A 20,319-nucleotide genomic window follows, 5' to 3' on the forward strand; every position below is an offset into this window, starting at 1 on the left:
TACAGAATCTACGAGATTAAATAGTTCTGTCAAGACAAAACTTGGGATTTGTGACCTCATGTTAAAGGCTATGCTACTATTTTTATATGAATTTTAAGGATGCAGGGACACATTGTTGAAGACAGAAGCACCGCGATCCATTCTGCAAAGAAGCAAAGCTCAATCAGGCATTTTACACATAATCGCACGAAACTTCAGCCCCACATCCACAGCTCAACTTCCACTAACTTACTGCGACACAAATTAAAAGCAGAACTTTCACTTTTATGAGGCAAAACCGCTCTGTGGGAAAAATGCACAGACACAGCAACCCCAAGGAAAGGAGAATGCATGGAGGGCCCGTTTAATTTACACACGGCATCAGCTCCCTGTGGGCTCTGGTTACCGCCTGCTGCCAGACTGGCGTTTACAGAGCAACAGTGATATTCACAAACATGCAAAAAGACCTCCTCCACATGACATGTCATATGAAGAAGTAGGTGTCGACTTACGAAAGCTGCTCACCCTCGCATGGAGACAAAGACGCCAAAATGGCACGTCGCCATTGCATACGGCAGTCACGTAAATATCTCACACGGGAGCACTTGTGTGTGGATTTGCTTGGGAATCCGTTTATGTACTAGTTAATAATAGGGATGATAGCAACAAGGGCTGGAACAATACTTGTTGCACGAAAGAGGAGTCTAGATACCTCAATGCTTAGGTATCATTTTTAATGTCCTGTGGAAAAAATAAACTCATCTTATGACTGAAGGGTTTTGCATTGTGATCAGGATTGTTTGTTTTTTTTGACTCTGAGAACTTGAAAGGTTCTAATAAAAGCAAAAAATGTGATATAGCTAAGCATTATGACAGGTTTCCTGAAGTTTTACTGAAACAACAAAAAGTTCAGCAGTCCATTCAACTCAGTTCAATACAAAAACTATTAATAACCAAAGAGAAAAAAGATGTAGGGACTCTTCCTTTAATTGCCTTCCAAGAATCATTTGAAATGGTTGCAGGTGTGGGCAGGAATGATCTCCTGTAGAGTCTGTGTTGCAGCAATAACAATAAGCCTCTGACTGAAGTCCAGTTTGTTTTTGAATTACCATCTTGTGAAGGATAGCAACTTGTGACAATAATCCCGCAAAATAAAGTTGTTTTTTTTGCAACCTGCTAAATTAATAGCTGTCTACATTTATTAACATTATTTATCGACTTTAATATCCAACTGTGAGCTTCTTCCTTGATGGGTGAATCTGGAATTAAATCTTAATAATCCTGGTGCTTTGTGTAGCAGATGTAGTTTGTAACCCTTCTTAAACAAACACTACCTGCTTGTTCTCATTATAGATAGATTAGAGCCATGTATTGGTTTTACCAAAGTCCACATTTAATCCCTTGTTTCCTTGTGCATGTATTCTCATTTTTTATTAGTTTTCATTTAAAAGGGTATGCACAAATTACCTATCACCTAATTCTAACAAATGGATTTTAGTTTCAACTTATTTTGACAAAAAAATGTGCATAAGACTTGTTTCATTTTGAGAATTTTGTTATTTTATCTCTTGGGAGGAAAAAAAAACTGCTTAGTACTGATACCGTAACAGTATTCAATCCTATACAAATGAAACAAAGACATTACCTAAAGCTTCTATTTTAAACAGAATGACCTTTGAGACATAACATCACCTGACACTTCATAAGGTAGCTTAGGTCCCTACCTGTCTTCACTGATTATTCTGGGTGTCTGTTAATACTTCACTTAGAATTCCTTGTCAACCTCACTTCGGATTTGCCTTCACTTGACAGGCTGTACATCTTTTCCAACACCTCTTTTTCCTCCCCCTCCCAGCTACCAGACGACCTAATGGGTGTCTAATATCGTTACAGATGAAATCACCAGCAGAAAATATCCAACTGGTCATGACAACAGAACGAAGCCAAATCCAAAACATAAAAACTACACGCAAATGTGTTAGATGATAGTTGTGTTCAGCAAAATGAGATGACTGATACGGTTTTAAATTATGAGTGAGAGGATGATAGTTATCGCGGGAGACATCTGCAAAGAGATATTAAGTCATATAATCTAAACCCTTTGACATTTATAAGCAAAGTAAAGGCACTAGGAGTTTTTTTTTTTTTAGTACAAAAATATTAATACTTCACGAAAATGGCAAAAATGGAATACTCACATTCCATCAAGAATGGATCAAGTTTTTAAGAAATATTAAAGAAACAAAAATGAATAAACCAATTTACACCAGAGATCAGTAGGATTCCTAAGTGTTTACAATGATTATATAACACCAATATGTGCCACCAAAAATAAAGGTGTTGGGTTCTACATTTACACCACACCAATTAGACACAAAGACTGAATCAAAATGCGGAAACCTTGGCTGCTATGAAATTTACGAGGAGAAATCCCACTCTGCACACTTAAGACTTTCAAACATTGATAACACCAAACCTGTGAACGGATCTTTAACTATTTAGCTCTTCAGCTAGCAGTCGTTCTCAAATTATTGTTAACTCAGCTACAACTAAGGCTTTGTTTTGAAGTCTTAGGTTATGAAGGTTGTCACTGGTGTAATTTTTTCCTCCAGAAATTAGTGCCCATTGTTGAGCACTGTCCAACAACAAGAAAAACATGCACAGCCAGGATCAAATGGAAATACCTTAAAATAAATACTCATTTATGATGATTTAATAGTTTTTGAACTTGTGTAATTTTACCACAAAGCTATTAAGAAGGTGCAAAATCCACTAAGGATAAAATAATACAAAACTAAAAGAAAAGTCACTGGGTTTCATAATAATTGCTAAAAATAAGACTTGCAACAACAAATCATGCTCCAAGCTGCTACAAAGTCAAAATGATCACCAAATCAGGAATTATTTAGGTTTAAATTACTAATCTGGCATCAACGGCAATGTCTATACAGTTCTTAAAGGAAATTTAATTGGAAAGATTGATCAATACATCCAAATGATGGTGCGCTGGTGAAGTACAGGCTATGTCCCTCTCTAACCAACATGAGCTAAACCCTATTTGCAAAACTAAAGATAACATCAGGTGGCTCCAGGTCAGTTTGGGTCTTTATTCATTTCCTTATTTTTAATTTTTTGTATTTATTAATTTTTTTTTTAACAAGGGACTCTGACCTGTGGAAAACCCCAAATGACCGTTGAGCTTGTGGATTATGCTAGACACGGGATGAAATTTCCATGCAAAAGATGAAGCATAGAAGCACTTTGTGCTCAAAGTGCGGTTTGAGCACAGCACTTTGTTTGGACTGCTGAAGTTTGATGAATTATTATTATTGTGAAAAATATATACAATAACTCTTCAAAATAATTTTGTAGGCATCTGTTGGAAGTGCATAAGTCAAAAAACAAGCATGCTGAATAAAACGGGGAAATCGGTAATATGCACAAACAAAAGCTCTAGTTAGTTAGTGTGATCTGTTCCATTCCAGTACACTAGAGGGTGCTGTTTTATGTAGACAGGTAAAAAAAACTGACATAGCAGAAGAACTACCACATGCTTTTATTATATAACATAAACTATCTGTATCTTGGAAAATGCTTATTGTTAACATGGGACTGTATAAGACCTATATAAAATGAAAGATGCCAGAGTAGTTTTGCTTTAAAATATTTAGCTTGAGTTCATATGACTTATTTTTGAACGAGTTATGTATGTTTTAATTGTGACTAATAAGGTATCAGAAAATGGTGTTATGGTCATAAAACACCATATTTCTTGCAAAGTTAATCTCAGTTTGGTTTGAAAACTGAAATGTTACTTTTCCAACACAATGCTAGGTAAAGTTTTGACCTAGCAGTTTATTTGACCGAAGCTGTGAATTTTATTGTTGATTTAAGTAAAAAAAAAAAAATTATTATTTCACTGAAAACAATTCAAACTGTAGATGCCACACATAGTGTAAAAAAACTAAAACTAGTATTACTAGGACAGAATCTTTGTGTATTTAAAGACATGCTAAGAAATGACTCCAGTCACTGCTTTCTAATTTTATCATTTATCTCCACGGAGATACCTGCTTGTGACATTACACATAGCTGCATGCTGTGTGAATACCTCAGTGACAATTTGATTTATTGGTGCAATATACCACCATGGAAGTTAATGGCTAATACTCCAGCAGAGTTCAGAGTTACAGAGACCCTCAAATAGCATAAACTGTGCCTCAAAAATCTCCACACATTATGTGAATCGCAGCTGTTGCCAAAGGAAGGTGAGTGAACATACAAAACATGCTAACAATTAAAAATACAAAAAAAAGAAAACAATCCTTTGGAAACAGGAGGACATTTAACATCCAGGATTATGGTGATGGCACGCAGAAAACACTTTGTTGAATATGTTGCAATACATTGCGTGTGAATTGGGAAAAATGATCAGTGCGTCTTTAAATACGTAATTGAAATGACATACTTCCCCCCTTTTGTGCCACACTACAAACCTTTTTCATTCAACAGGGATTTTCTCTGACTGTCGTTTGCGGTTTTAGACCCCGCCCCTTCACGCTCATCCCTCTGATCTATGACTGAAGACCTGTGAACTGTGCGCAACTGTCTGGGCATGTTGTGTGTAACCGAAAACCCCCTGGAGTAAAGACAAAAAGGGCGGAGGAGGGAAAGACTGGGAGTATGTGTGAGATAAACAATGTGGAGAGGAGTGCAAAGAATAGGTGTGAAAGTGACTAGATCTAGCAGGCTTGCATTTGATCTGTCAGTAAGGGACAGGTAAGTCGATGCTACAGGGAGAAAGTCTCTTTTTGGATCAGGTCAGGTGCAAACTGATGTCCCAGACCAGGTGTCAGGTTTTTGGTATGCACATCAAACAGTGGCCACAAGCAGCTATCCCAGACCCATTTACCTGGACTGAAAGTAGAAGAAGAGACTGCCACACCCTCTGGTGGTGGACAGAAAAACAACAAGTTCAGTTCATCAACTCTACTCTATGAGGATTGATTGACAGATGGAAGTCTTATGATTGCCTGGTTTTACTTCATTCGCCCAAGTGGGTGATTCCTGGTGAATCCCTGAAGACATTCTAACTTGGGTTGCCCACAGACCATAAAAGGAGACTATTCATCAATCCATCTGCTAGGTCACACACTTTTGGATGACTTGTGACCCAGAGGGCAAAGCTTTTCCGAGCCATTTTCTCTTTGCTTCCGAGAGCAAAGCAGGAGATCAGCTCTCCAGTTGCCCAAACACCATGAACTTTGCCCTGCTAGTTTGCCTGTCGAGATAGTCTCAGCATAATCATAAAAACAAGAAGGCTGTTGTATGCTTACGGTAAAACTGTTCTAGAAAGACTGAGAAATTAAAAAGGCAAAATTTATGCTCTCGCAGATGCTGACACACAGACAAAGTGTATATATACTTGTATAACTTTTCTCCATTCTTCACCAGATTTGTGTCTCGAGTCTACAAACGATTCATTGACTTTATTTCAGTTTTATGCTTTGATATGAATGGTGAGACTTTGTATAGACAGGTGTGTGCCTTTTCCAAATCTGCTCCAATCACCTGCATTTGCCACATGTGGACCCCAATTAAACTGTAGAAATATCTCAAGGATGAGCAATGAAAACAGGAGGTACCTCACCTAAACTTCAAACTTTACATAAATGTTTCATATTGTCATTATAGTACGAGTTTACCTAATATTTTTAGGTTACACTTTCTTATAATTATCATTGAACAACAATGTTCCCCTCCAGAAGAAATAAACTTGCAACATAATGGGTTTTGGTTGGGTTGGCTGGTGATTTTATTGATTACTAATATAATGACTACCTTAAAGATGTAAAATACAAAACACAATTTGAATTTCTATTTTCAGGAAGGATACGTAAGGCAAGAGGACAAGAAATATGGGCATGTCATCTACCATTCATGTTTACACATGTGAAAGTGTTATTTGCTAAAATGAATATTCTGATGTTGTGAGCTCATCCCAATAAAATTATGAGACTATGGAGGGGTAAAAGAAAAACAATATTTTGCCTGTGCTTGGTTACACAAGCAAATATTTGGGCATGCTGGTACTTGACACTTCTACTTCTACATTCACAAGTCATCAGCAGACGGACATAAAGGTATGTGACCAAGAGGGGGGTCAAACTGGTACTGTTTTTGTTGAGATTAGCTCAGAGGTGGTGTTGTTCTACTATTGGATATGTTCTCTCTTTCTCTGCCTTGGTAAACTGCTTGTGCCAAGTTTGTAGCACAAAATTAATAGACTAATGTGGTCAGCTAAAAAAAGAATAGATAAAAGCTTCTTGAGAGAAAAGAACAATGACATTCTTTATTTTAAAAAATAAAATCACATTTTCAGGGTGAATATTCTTAGAAATCAGAGGTTTCTGAATATCTTGGAATTTATAAAGCAGGTCTGGACTTGCCTGTCAAATACTTGCTTTCTTTCTTCTGACCATTTTCCAATGAAAATCTCTTTCCAAATCTCAAAATGTCTTTAACAAGGATTAACTGTAAATGCAACATTGTTTCTCTTCACCATTTCTTGCCATTTACAAAACTTTCCTCTCATTTGATTTTTTTTCCTACAACAAATATCAAAGTTGTCTAATTTTGAACAAAGTAGTGATATCTCACTTTTATGTTATTTAGTGAAGGTGTTTCAAAAAGGTGGCTTAGAAATATTTATAAACACTGGTTTGTTTATGGAGTTGATGTGAACTTGAGTCATTTTGGCACGTGTCATTTTAATGGATTAAAAACCCAGCGTTGCAGCCAACACCCTAAAATGGCTCACTGAATTTTGAAACAGAACTGCCTTCATCCCAAGAGGCACAAACATGGTATAACATGTTGGACATGCATCTGTGAAATGTATGTTTACCGTTACATGTTCCTGGGACTTGCACAGTCTGCGTTTTGCTATCAGAAACTTGGGAGATAAAATACTTTGCATTAACTCTATGCTCTAAAAGCAAAGAGTAGGTCTGTTAGACATCAGGAAAACCTTCACACTACTGAACATATGACAATATTTATTACGATTTCTCCACAATTTCCTGATGCTTTTCTCTTTCTTCACAATGTCCACAATAATCTTTAGCACCTCTGCAACAACAAATATACTCAAAGGCCAGCAATATTATTAGAATGGCAAATTTGCATGCATTAAACTTAAAATCTATAATCCAACCAAATACCACATCTTCGCAGTCATTTGCAGCTGCAGGCAGTGGTATTGTGATAAATGCAATTTGATATATTGTGCAGAAAAACATTTAGAGGGAGCATTGAAGCAGCAGAACCTGGAAGACCAAATTCGCAGCCTGGTTAAATTTTACATTGGTTTGCAGGGTCAAGTTTCTTTGTGCCTAGAACATAATTGCTGTAAAAACATTCATAGATTAATGTTTGATGGAGCTAATTCACTTCATTGTTATGACAGGGCTGCAATTTCCCCTCCTCAGCAGGCTCGTTGAGTCCTTTATGTGATTGAGGAAGTGCCCTTCAGCAGAATGCTCTCCAGATCTGTTAATGTTAAAACATTTCGACAGCGTTATGAGTCTGATTTATCTGTTGCATACACTAACGGCTATGTACTAATCACAGTTTTACATTTTATTGTTTATTCCCACATTTTTTCCTCTTGATTTATGTTTGCTCCACTTCATCAACTTTTGCTATGTGGCATGTATTTTCAGCAAACAGGTATAATTCAGTATGAGCTATAACACCATAAACAAATAGTTATTTGTGCAGCACTGTTTAATTTTTGTTGAAGTTATTCTAAGGTTGCGCCTATTCCGACAAGCATGCCAGGTTCAGTTTTGAATTTTTCTACATCATCTGGCTTCTACATGGAAAACAGAGGTGGCAAAACAAAATGATAACTTGCATGTAAAATGTGCAGCAAATACATCGGATTGTAAAATGCTGTTTCAGTTTGACTGTAGGCTACTGACAAAAAAAAAAAAAAAGCAACACTACTTGAACTAAGCTTCTGGACAATTTAGTTTTGTTACTTGCATCACATTTTTTCATAGCTTAGAGACTCTTAAAGAATAATCTGGAGAGAGAAGAAAGCATGCAAACAGAGAGAGAATGGTTTAAAGAGGCTTTATCTGAGCCAGTTTGTTCCACATCAGCAAAAATCTTTGTGCTCCTGTTGCTCAGCATGACTGGTTCTATGTGCAAGTGTGTGTGAAGGCGAGGAACAGCTGATGTCAGCCCAAGCCCACCCAAACTCAGTCAGTAAACTCAGTCCTCTATCTGACGTCCCCCCCGCACCCCCCACACAAGTTATCTTTCTCTAAATGATGCAACAAACACAGTGCATCAATCACACAGCCTGCCTCAGTTGATGATGACGTAAAAATCAAATATGACAAACAATCGGAAACACAAGGAGTAACTTTATCACAACATGCACATTTGTGTTCCCCGGCGACTCTGACATGACTGAGCTCTGAGCTCCATGCAGCCCAGGACAGGCACAGCATGGGAACACAGACGGGCAGCTCTGCTGAGATGACCTCATGGCAGCTCCCGTGGAGCCAGACCTTAATCCTAAAAATCATACGTCGCTCGACTGCCACTTACTGCTCAGCCAAACCAACATTCAGCCGATTATATTCTTGTACCGATCCTCGCTTACAGTTTGCTCCCCATTGTCCACATCCGTCCCGATACGTTACTCAAAATAGAGCTGCCAGGAATTGCTAATGTAATAATCAATGAGGTTGGCTGTAATAATTGGTCAACATAAATATTTTCAGTCTTTTAAAATAAACATGTTTATTGAAAGCCCCCTGCTGAAATAATATTATGTTACAGACAAGTCTATGACTTTCTTTTGTTGGAGAACATAGAGTGCAGACAGCCAGCCATAGTCAACACATTACAAATAGTTTTTTGGAAGTAAAAACATTTAGGAAAAAAAAATTCAATTAAATGCAGCTTCAGCCAAGTTAACAAAAACAAATAAATAAAATAAATATTCTGGAGCAGCTTAAACAAAAGAACATAGAGAGTTTTAGAGGAACACCAGAGAAAACTGGAATACATATTTGATTAATTTGGAAATAGAATTTAAGTAAAAGTGATTACTGTATAGAATATTATCAATTCTTGATAATTTCCTCTTTATGGAATAACATTCAATGCTTATATTAGCTGCTAATCGGCTGGGTTCAGTTAAGATAGTCTGAATGTTGCATAACAGACATGTCGCTTAAAACTTTTAGCATGACAAAATGATTTCAAATGTGTGAAATTTTTAGTTTTAAACCTATAATTATCAACAAACAAGTGTAGGATGGAACAGGGAAGGCGGGATTGAGTGGAGAGCAAACCCACACCAAACTCCACTCAGTCCCCAACTTTCCCTGGAATATTCTTAAATTTTATATTGTAGGAGCAACATGACATGTACATAAAATGTTAATGGTTTTAAAGCAATAGCTTCAAAACCACTATGCCCAAGTCTGCTATAAAGCATAATTTCTTCAAGTCAGGTAACAATAAATTAAAGATATGAACGTTAATATGTTAATACTTAATATGTAGGACTTTTTGCAGCCAACCAAATAAATTTTAGTTCATCCAATTTTGATTACATTTAGCTGTATTAAAATGTATCAACTTTAAACCGGACAAAGAACATTAACTCATACAAAAGAAAAACGTGCAACTTGCATGGAAAGAGGATGTAAACAAATGATTTTGGTTTCTGTTTATGCTGAATAATCTGTGCTAGAAGAAGCTACAGCACACAGATGAAGGATCAGGAAGTCTGATCACCGAATCACCAAGAATAATCATAAGCATTGTAATTTTTAGAAACATACTGAAGGTGGTTCTCAATATATTTGTCAGATTTTGCAAAAAAAAAAAAAAAACGACATTGCAGATGATGTGGTATGAACTAATGTTACTCATGTGAGGATATGCACTAGCATTTATTATGCATTAAGGAATAGACCTTCGTGTTTACCCAGTAGGCTCAAGCATTAAGACTATTTTCTTTTTGAATTTCGACAAAAAACAAAAGGGGGGATGAGAAATCAGTGGACCTGACAGTGAAGTGGGTGTGTTCTGCCGAGAGGCCTTCTATACCTGGCTGTTTAGGGTTCAGACCACAAACAAAAGAAACAGAGAGACAGTGCATTCTTTTCAAAGAGTTGGTGAACAATCTTTACTCTGTCATCTAGCAAGACTAAACAATGCCATCATTTTTTTTCTTCTTTTTAACACCGGTGTTTTAGTTTGTCACCCTGAACAGACCTCTAATCAGAGAACAGATTAACATAAATAAGGAGTAAATCTGTATAATCCAAGCCCCAAAGAGTAGACATATGTTTAAAAAGCAGGAGGGCAAAAAAAAAAAAAAAAAGAGGATTTCATCAAGCCTCACCCCTTCTGGCAAAGATTAAAGGCAACCAGTTGGGTGATGCAAAACTGCAGCCTTTAAGTCTTTAAGGTTTAGCAGTTTGGGAGATCCCTTATAGGTTTAAGAGACTGCAACACAACAACCCTTCACAGGAGTATGTAAAAAAAAAAACTATATTCTTTTACAATTGCAGCTTTGACAATTAAGCAATCGTTTTAAAATGGTACTTCTTGCTCGCGCAACGAAATTATCAGAAAGTAATGATAAACTAAAAAACACGTCACGACATGAATATTTATTCACTTTTGCATGACAAGTCGTTTTGGACAGCCAGACAAAACAATCACATCCACTTATGAAATGACGCGCCATGTCCTTCGGAGTACTGCTGTTCTGCTCTAAAAGGCTTTCTAAAAAACTAAAGTCAACTCATGTACATTTCTGGGGTAAAATCTGCAGCAGCAGCAGCAGGAACCCATTACTGAAGTCTCCAAAGAGTAGCCGGTTCTAAAAGCCTCGACGTGCAACAAGAAGAAGGTGACAGAACAAAGTGGCACAAAAAGCCAAAAACGCATTGACAGAGTTAGATGTTTGATGGATTTTTATGTCTTCTCAAATAACTAACGACACATCAGGTCAAAGAGCTAAAACACATTGCATGCCACTGTTCACCTTTGGAGGCATGGCTGTATTTGGACCCCTTTAACATACATAGCAAGTACATACATTTGTACTGTTGCCAAGAAATAAAACTTCTAAATATTTGTGGGATTGATTTGAAATCTGAACTTGTTTAAGGAAGATTAAGCTGAAACTTTTGGCTATGATTTGTGGCTATACCACTAGCAAAAGTGCCAAAAGAAACAATATCACTGATTAAGCAATTTGCCAAAAGTAGATTGAAGTAGTTGTGATGGCTTTGAATCAGGAAGAAATTGTAATGGCGCGAGTGAAATCTAGTTCACGTACCAAACTGCATTTTAAAATGTGTAATTTGAGTATTTTTAAAACAGTAAATGTCCACCAAGGGCCCAAGTGAAGTAAAGTTGCAAGAGTTATTGATTTCCTCTGAAGCAACAACCATCTAACCCGGGGAAATGAAATGGTTTTCTGATAAACTGCCAGCTGTGGTTCAAAATGAAATCAGTTCTCATTCAGCACAAACTCGTTACGCAAAACGTTTGGTGGCATCCGGAAAGAATGTTTTCTTCTCCAAACCCTGCCCTCCTTAAACAAAATGAAAACAGCTTTAAAGCTGGAGTTGGAGCCGCTTCAGCTATCACACAACATATCCAGCATCTTCTTTGTATTGTTGACAGAATCATGTTTAGGACAATCAGCCCAGCAACTTATTCTGCAAAACCGTGCTTCAGGGGGGCGAAGGACAGTCTTACATTTCACATCAATGAGGAAGAAGAGAGAAAGAAAATGTACAAAGAAAGAGCCAGGGGAACAGAAACATTTCAGAAATACAATCTCTCAAGACATACCAAGTGCGAATTTTGATTTTTAATAATGTTTAGAGTCACAGGGTGAGACTTTCAGATTACAGGTAGCAGAAAGATTTGGAATCCCTAAAAGGATTTCAATGACTGACTCCACTGTTAGTGAAATCGGAGGCAAGTTGCTTTATAAGTTGAAGAATACGCCTGGCTGTGCTGGTAGAACAGCACATACTGGATTGATTGCTTAATCCTTGATTTACTTCCTTCATTACACTGCGTTGCTGCGCCTTTGCCTCATAGAAAGTTTCTCATTAGCTCAGCGTTCGAGCCATCTGAGGGCTTATGGGGGCTAAACAAAAACACCATTTGTGATGACCAGATTTTAAAGTAGCAATCCTTTAAAAAAAAAAAAAAAAAAAAAAAAAAAGCCTTCCACAACTAGTCAGCTGTTTCAGAACCTCTACATTTTTTCCATTATATTGTCCCTGAGCTATGGTAGATAAAAGTACTTTTTACGACTCTTACAAAAAAAAAGGTGCAGTGTAGAATAGGATAAACTGAATTTTAGGTTAATGCAATAACCTTTTGCACCTTTTTTTCATAAAATACTGTTATTTTGTGTCATTACCTCTACTTAGTGCCTGTGGTCTTTTAAATGTACATCTTTCTGAACAAGAATAGCATATCTTTCTGCAGCTCTCCTAAGTAGGCAGCTGGATCTGAACAATAAAGGTGAATCAGATGAGCACAGCAGAGTTTTTAGAGCAGAACTGAGCTTATCTAATTGTGATTTTACAGTTGCCCTTGTGACAAAAATACTCCCTGTACATGCTGTACTCATCTGTAAGTATGTGCATGTATGTTTCTGCTATGAAAGCGTACAACCCAACCACATTCAACTGCTTGATGTATTGTGTTTAAGCTCTCGACTCATATCTGCTTCATCTTCCCCTGCAGACAGTTCTGTCTCCATGGAGTTGGAATCAGCTGATTAGAGTGGCAGAATGAGAAACTGCACTGATGGTGAAATATAACACGAAAACATGTGGGTGCGTACAGCTGGGCGGTTTGCAACCCACTCCAAATTTTATAGTGTTGGACATATTTTCAGAGCAAACATGATGTGTTATACAGCTAAGGTCACTGGGAGACAGAGAGAGAACAATGTAAATATATGTTTGATGCCAAGAAATGTTGATAAAGCATCATGAATAAAATTCTAAACCATATTCTTGGAAAACCACAGTTCTACCAGACCTAACTAAAGTTAAACTTCCCAAAAATAAGCTCTAAAGATGTTAAAACATCAACAAACTTTTCAGCTACATGTAGAAACACTTGTAAGATAAAAAAAAAAGCATGAGAATGACTGACATGAAAAATGTAATCATCATCACCACCACCACACACTCAACCAGTGCAGAGCTGAAATATGTCTAAGATTATTAACCCGAATGTCAGCAAGTCACATGGGGTGTGGTTTTTGAACATTTCTTTTCAGCCCACTCTCTTTCTGTCTTTCTCTTATCTAAACACAATATTTCAGAAGAACTGTAATTCTGTAACTTTCTATCCCCATCACATTATTTCAAGCATCACTGAGTCCAACACATTCCCAAAACATAGCGTAATGCAGCCTCCCGCAGGGTGATTGTGGAGTGTGGGGTGATGTTCTGGTCATCTATTCTGGCAGAAGTAACACACTTTGGTGTTAATACACGATTTTCTGCATGTACCACAATATGTACAATGTACAGGTTTCTGTTATTACATGGCTGTCAGGAGCAGCTAAGATCAACGCACATCACTAAAACTGTGCGAAGGATTTTGCTCACGGTTTTCCTTAGGTCTTGTAAAGCCATGTGTTGACATGATTAGAACCAGATCACCATCACAACCATTGGAAGCTGGAGTCTACAAGTCTGCAAGATAAACTTTCAATGTTAAACTCCACCTGGAAAAATAAGGAAAAAGTCCTTGATCATGGTTACAGTGCGAGAAAAAAATCAAAACACCAGCAGCCACGCCTCACCCATTGACTGACATTTCATCAAAGCTGAACAACCGATGACTGATGAGCATATTATTTCCGTCACAAAGAAATTGAACAAACCGGTTTGCACAACGGAGAGGTTTAGGTCTCTCTGGCTCGACTGCACATATAAAACAGAGGATTTCCTGAAGCGACAATGCAGACGTTGACTGAAACAACAAGCGGCGTGCGAACCGGCGTAGACTTCTCTCGAAGCAAAACAGCTCATTTAAGACTAGTTAACCTTAATTACACATTCCACATTATCTAGACTCATATTTACAGCAGAGAGCACTTGTCATCGTTATGTCAAATCACATTATTTTACAATGTTCTCCTAATATTGCCCCCTGTTGACAATGAAGCTTTACCACTAGTACGATAGGGCAGTGAGGGAAGCTGAAATCAATGTAGGAAAAAAGAAGCCTGGGTAGATATTAAATCAGTCATTTGTCATTTTGGACAGTTAAAAACAGCCTCATAAACTGAAATGATTGCTAAACACACCTGGGCTGGTTTTTGAACTACATTGCTCTATGTGTGGGAATTCTTACTGCTTTTCTGGAAGGATATGATTTTTGAGGAATGTCAGCTGCACCACTGCCAGAAATTTGATTGGAATCTGCATAAAAACATCCCTGTCTTTGTATCTTCTCTGGATGCCTTTTAAATGTTGCTTTGATGCCGATAAGTACTTTGAACAAATCAATTTTCATTTCGATTCCAATTGAACTGAGCCACGTGTTAAGTGGAAAAAAGCTACAAGAGAAACAAGACACTTTTAGATGTTCTGTTGCATTATCTGAAGGTATTGAACACATGTTTACTTTATAAGTATTGAAGAACATTCAATACTTATCTAAAAACATGAAGAAAACAAACTCAAAATACGAAAACAGCATATGCAGTCATCTTCAACTTTTTCAAGCGAGAAATGCTTCTTTTACAAAAATAGAACAGATCCAAATGACAATACACATGAGAGGCTTTCTAGAATAAAAGGCCTCACACACAAAAGGAAAAACAGAAACCTGAGTGAACAGAAACCAACAAGCTCTCATTCTATCAAATCCACAGCCGGTATTAGAAGAATACCTTGGTATTTTGTATTCAGACTGCTAGATATTCAGCTTTGTTTTATATATCCCTTAAAAGGCGTATGAGGGCATAGTTGGCATTCCTTTGCTAAAACAGGGTCTTACCAAAGCTTTATTTGCACACGGTGATTCAAAAACAATAAAGAACACAATAAAACCAAAGTTAAATAAAGGATAGAGATGTGACTTGAAAGCAGAGATAGGTACACAGGTAAATTAATCACCAAATACTTTAGGATGCACTCAACACAAAGTAAAGTTGGTGAAGATGAATGTTTTCACACAACACTTTGCAATTCCTCCAAGTTTCTTTTCCATCTGCTCATACCACTCCCAGTCCAAAAATGCTGATGTTTTCATAACAATTTTCCCAGCAGGAATAGGTTATGTTCCTTTACAGTCACAATGGCCTAACTGTCATCCAACATATTTCCAATGAAACTTAATTTCTCCCAGCTTCAAGGTTGATTTATGGCTGTGATGCACACGAATAGCCAAGGTTTTCTGATAGAAATGGATCAAAAGTGATGAGTCACAACGCATTGTATGACAACTATGCTCTTTACAGTTGGCAGCACATCAATTTTCAATAAGCTACAGCAGCACCTCTTTCTTTAAAAGTGCCTTCAGTTCTGTCCGTGTGCTTGAGGGTTTGTTTTTTTTTTTTTTGTGGTATCTCGCCTTCACGGGGGAATAAAATGGCTGTTATGAAATCTCCACACAGACCTAGCAAAATGTGAGCAAAATGTCACGACTGTTTCCGCAACACAGCTTACCATGACCTTTTTTTTGCTGGAGGTCACTATAAAAGTACTGCTGGGAAATAAGTTGGTTTTCTTTTTTCGTCCTGATTTCTAAAATGGTACCCTCTGCATTTCTCAGAGATAGCGAGACAGCCTTCATTTCAGGTAAAAAATAAAAGTAAAAAACTATATATTTTGAATGGCTGCTTTTCCCTTTTAAACAGAATGAGGCCTGACAGTTTGCCAAACAAAGATCTTATGGGCTCCATGTCTTTTTCATGGTAATTGCTGGACAGAGGAAGCAGTGTGTAGTGCCAAAACACCCACTCCAAGCCGGACTGTGCAGAATTGTAATGACTCTTTGTTAAGTAAAGTTTAGAGACCAAGCTAAATAATAAAGAATTAATTCAGTTTTTAAGGATAACAAGGAAACTATACATTTGGTAGCACACCTACAGGTGTCAGCATTTTGTACAAGGCCATATTTTAGACAGGCAAGAATAACATTCCTGGAAGGACTTGCATGTATCCTAGGTGCCATGGAGCCCAAGAGTCATTTACTAGAAATGCTGCAGAAATGTCTGTATCTTGTGGCACCCTTGAAATTCACTGGTGCAGAAATGCAGTTTTAAAGTTCAGTGGAATTTGGAGTTAGTTCTGTTTTTTGGGGGGGGGGGTTTGGCATAGTGTTATTTCACCAACAGATAATATTTGCCAGTAAATACTTTTGAAATGCTGCTAAAAAATTTGGCTTAATACTCCGTATTTGCTCTCTACTTGTAAATTATTAGCATTTATTGCAGATATTAACCTGTTTTTTCCTCCAATTCATAGTAAAAGGCAAATGTCTTCCTGGTAGAAGAGAGTTGTTCCTGCCTTGTATTTGTTCAGAATGAGGAAGAGCATTTTTTTTTGTTATTATCTTGTGTGTAGCTGTTGTTCCATACTATATGTTGCTGTTTACTTGGTGGTGCGAGTACAGGGAAAAAGATTTGATTAAATCCGCTGGTTTCCTCTGACGGACATTACAAAACAAAAAAACCCACCAGAATATTATTTTGCTGTTCATTAAATACATCCAAAGTATGAAACTAAGCCAGTATTCGTCTATGAATCCAAAAGTTGCCTACTTTAAGCTTGATTATAGATTATAGATGGGGACATACTTCGGTTGTCTTGCCAAATCTTGTATTTCCTTCATTTTCAGTTGGCTTGAAAACTACTAGTTCTTTCAGAGAAACTGGATAAACTTTTTTCTGTCATAGTCCTTTGAAAACATGAATCGGAATCAGGAAAACAGAGAGAAGAAAAACGCAAATCAGCGTAGGCCAAAAAAACTCAGATCTCCACACATTTAAACTGACGATGTCCTTTGGACATGTTGTTGTATTGTTAGTGATTCAAATCTAAATTAAACTGAATATTCAGCCGTCTTCTTTTCACGTTTAGTTATCAGTATGCCATCTCTAAATAATTTCAAAATGCAGCAGAGTATGATAAAGACAGACTGTAAACGACACAAATGTTATGTCTGAGAAGATAGCAAAAATGGATAGCAAGGGAAAAAAAACATAAATATAACATCAACAACTCAATAGTGTTATTTTCAGGTTCACACTAAACCGGGTCACTTCTTATAGTGGTTGCCGAGTTAAATAAAGGGCAAAATGCCAAAAGAACCAAGAGATTTGTCTGAAAAAATGGAACCGTGTGAGCTCTGAAAGCTTCTACGATAACAGGCGCATTGATTTGACCTGTAATAAACCTCGACTTTGTTTTAAAACTGCACTTTGTGATTAACAACAGCATGATCCAGTGGTGAAGAAAGAGTCAACAGGTCAAAGATACACTGACCCAAATCCGTGCTGGGTATTTCAAAATGTACCGCTCCACATCCGCATCTCGTGCGGAGCTGCAGGTGCTTAAAGTGTTTTCCCAAACAGACCACAACCACCGTGGGAACATGACCGCGGATAATGTGGTCGCTAGGAAGGGGGAGGCCAGGGTTACAGATAATAACCCCTGGTATAGAAACACAACGCCTGACAAGAGTAGCGTTGTTCAGCTCAAAACTAGCCTGAGTTCAACGATAAAAGCAGGGATATTAGCTAAACCAAAGTATCCAACTTACTGTGATGGTAACTTCGTGTTTTTTCCGTCGATTTATGAAGCTCTTCATCTTGTAATGTGCTTGTCTGTGATATTAAAAGTATTCTCCACCGCTAAAGTTCATAAATATACCGCAAAATGACCTAAAAGTTTCGAACCAGTAAAGTTTCTTTTTTCATCTGTTCCCTCGTCTTCACAACCCGAGTTTCACCTGACGCTTTTAACTGTAAACGCTGGTTGCGTTTCGCTTGACAATCTGCTCATCCAATCAAAACGGGAATGAGCACGGCAGTTGGCAGTTCATCCAACGGGAGCTCTCAGGGGGCGGGACTTCCCTGTGTGGTGCAGTTGGGAAACGTAGAAGACGTCCTGGGACAGAACAAGGAAAAATGTAACCAGGTTTACCTGAAACAGAGACACCCGGAGTAATGTCATCACCCGCACATAATAATTCTCAAAAAAAACAAAAAAAAAATCTTAAGTTTTTTGTTTCACCACCTATACATTTAACTTATTTGGGATTATATTAAACTAGGTGTTCTCAGGGTTTTTATCCAAATAAAGCATATAATCATGTTTTATGATCACTTAAGTAAGAATCTGTCAACAGTTTCCAATAAAAACAGAAATATAAATTTGATTGAATCTTAACATGTTATCATTTGCTAATGAAATCTGACTTCTTAAGACTATGCAAATGAAAGACAGACCACGCATAATATAAGTTTTATAAAGTAAAATAGTCCAAACGTCTGATTTGTCAACTAAGCCATATAATTTTGCTGCTTTTTAGACGGTGGCATACATTTACTAGTTTTTGATAACTTTGTGTTAATGCAAATGGCATAAAGTTTGACCAGATTATTCTTGGGTTTTTTTTCTTTCTTTCTTCAAGACTTTTTCTTTTGCATCAATTTCTCATTTTTATTTGAACAACTGACTTAGATTTTTTTGGATTGCTTTGTAAATTGTTTTATTTCTTCTTTTTGCAGTTACTCTGTGTTAAAACCCTTCAAAATCTCATGTTTTACTGTTTTGCAACAGATGAAGAAGAAATGATGGCTATGTTTAAAAAAAACAAACAATAAATCATTCTGCATAATTTCAAAGGTGTTCATTTGCATTTTATGCAGGATTCTTTCCAAACATTTTCATAGCAGTGTACAATTTTGACTAAGGGTATAAGGTAATTTAAAATATTGATCAATATGTGTTTATATTTTATCAGTCTGTTATTGGCAGGGATTCCATTACTAAACATAAAAAACATTTATAAATGTTATTACAGATCATCATTTACACCTTTAGATGTATCTTATTTAGCTTGAAAGTGCGATTAGTCACCTTCACTATGAGGTACAACTTATAAAGCTCTCGTAGTCTTGGAATAAGCATCACAGGAAATGTGTAGATAAAATTGTGCTAAAATATCCTTCAGCGTCATACATTGCCCATTCCATACTGTAGTACAGTGCAAGGGTCCAGAACCTGCACAAGGGATTAAAACTTTCTCCAGATTATCATTCCGATATATCAGTGTTGAGATTGTTAATGCATCAAATTCTGTTTTGTCTTTCTCACTGCCTCCCTTGAAAGTCGTGACAGAATCTGTGCAGCAAAGGACATGCAGCGTTCTCTTCTCTGCGTTCTGCCGTCCAGCTTCTGCAGGCAGAACGTGTATTTGTCTCTTAAGTTCCACTGTTGGTGCTGTACAAACCTGCATAAACAAGTTAGACGCTAAAGGACACTCGTGCAGGCTTCCTAATGGCCTTGTGCAGTGTGATAAGAGATTTGTCTGTGGTAAGGTTTTGCAGATCTCAAAGTGACCTCAGGCTTTCCTGGAAAACAACTCCAAAAAGATGGACCGTCTTGTGGTCTGTCTTTATCTTCACCACTCTTGCAGCACGAAACTTGGGTCATAAGTCTAGAAATGGAACAATGGCTGTCACAAAATAGTACGGTCACTCTGCAGGTGGACACCAGCTTCTAGTCTTCCTGTTCCACGGGCCTCGCCTTGAAGGGACAACGTTCTGGTATGCTGATGCTTGAAGCACACGCAAACTCATCAAAGTTGCGGGATCCGTGGAGACAACTGCTGTCAATCAGCTCTAAATCAGGCACCTATTATACCTGTGACTGGCACATACCTGACAGCCCTTGAAGCTCTAAATGAGAAAGAATAGCAGCAGGAGAATTTCAATAAGGGATTTTAGCACTTTGTGTATGTTGGATGGTGAGAGGAGGAGGCACACCAGCAAACCTTTTGCTGTGTCGCTCATTTCACAGATGCATCATGTTCACAAGTTATGCCTTGTAGTAAAGGTGTCTGATCAGGCTTTCCAGTAATAAAAAATGCATCGCTAATTAATATAAAATGAGGGAAATGACTGATTTAATATTTTTTTTTGTGTGTGTGTGTATTCATTGAGTTACAAAGCAACAATAAAAAAAGCAAATATTTAGAGTGAAAAACAATTTTCACACAATTTTAGTGTTTTGCAGC

General features: G+C 37.4%; 1 protein-coding gene across 1 annotated transcript in view; it reads right to left on the minus strand.

Annotated features, from left to right (window-relative positions):
* The window catches only part of uacab (uveal autoantigen with coiled-coil domains and ankyrin repeats b), a 38,367-nt gene extending 20,310 nt beyond the window's left edge, over window positions 1-18,057 (minus strand). The window contains exon 1 of the mRNA XM_008404642.1: window positions 17,839-18,057. Coding sequence (XP_008402864.1) covers window positions 17,839-17,886 — 48 coding nt within the window. The 5' untranslated portion in view covers window positions 17,887-18,057. The remainder of the gene's footprint in view (window positions 1-17,838) is intronic.
* Between the last annotated feature and the right edge of the window lie 2,262 nt (window positions 18,058-20,319).

This window comes from Poecilia reticulata, linkage group LG3, assembly GCF_000633615.1.
Source record: "Poecilia reticulata strain Guanapo linkage group LG3, Guppy_female_1.0+MT, whole genome shotgun sequence".
In the NCBI taxonomy this organism is placed as follows: domain Eukaryota; kingdom Metazoa; phylum Chordata; class Actinopteri; order Cyprinodontiformes; family Poeciliidae; genus Poecilia; species Poecilia reticulata.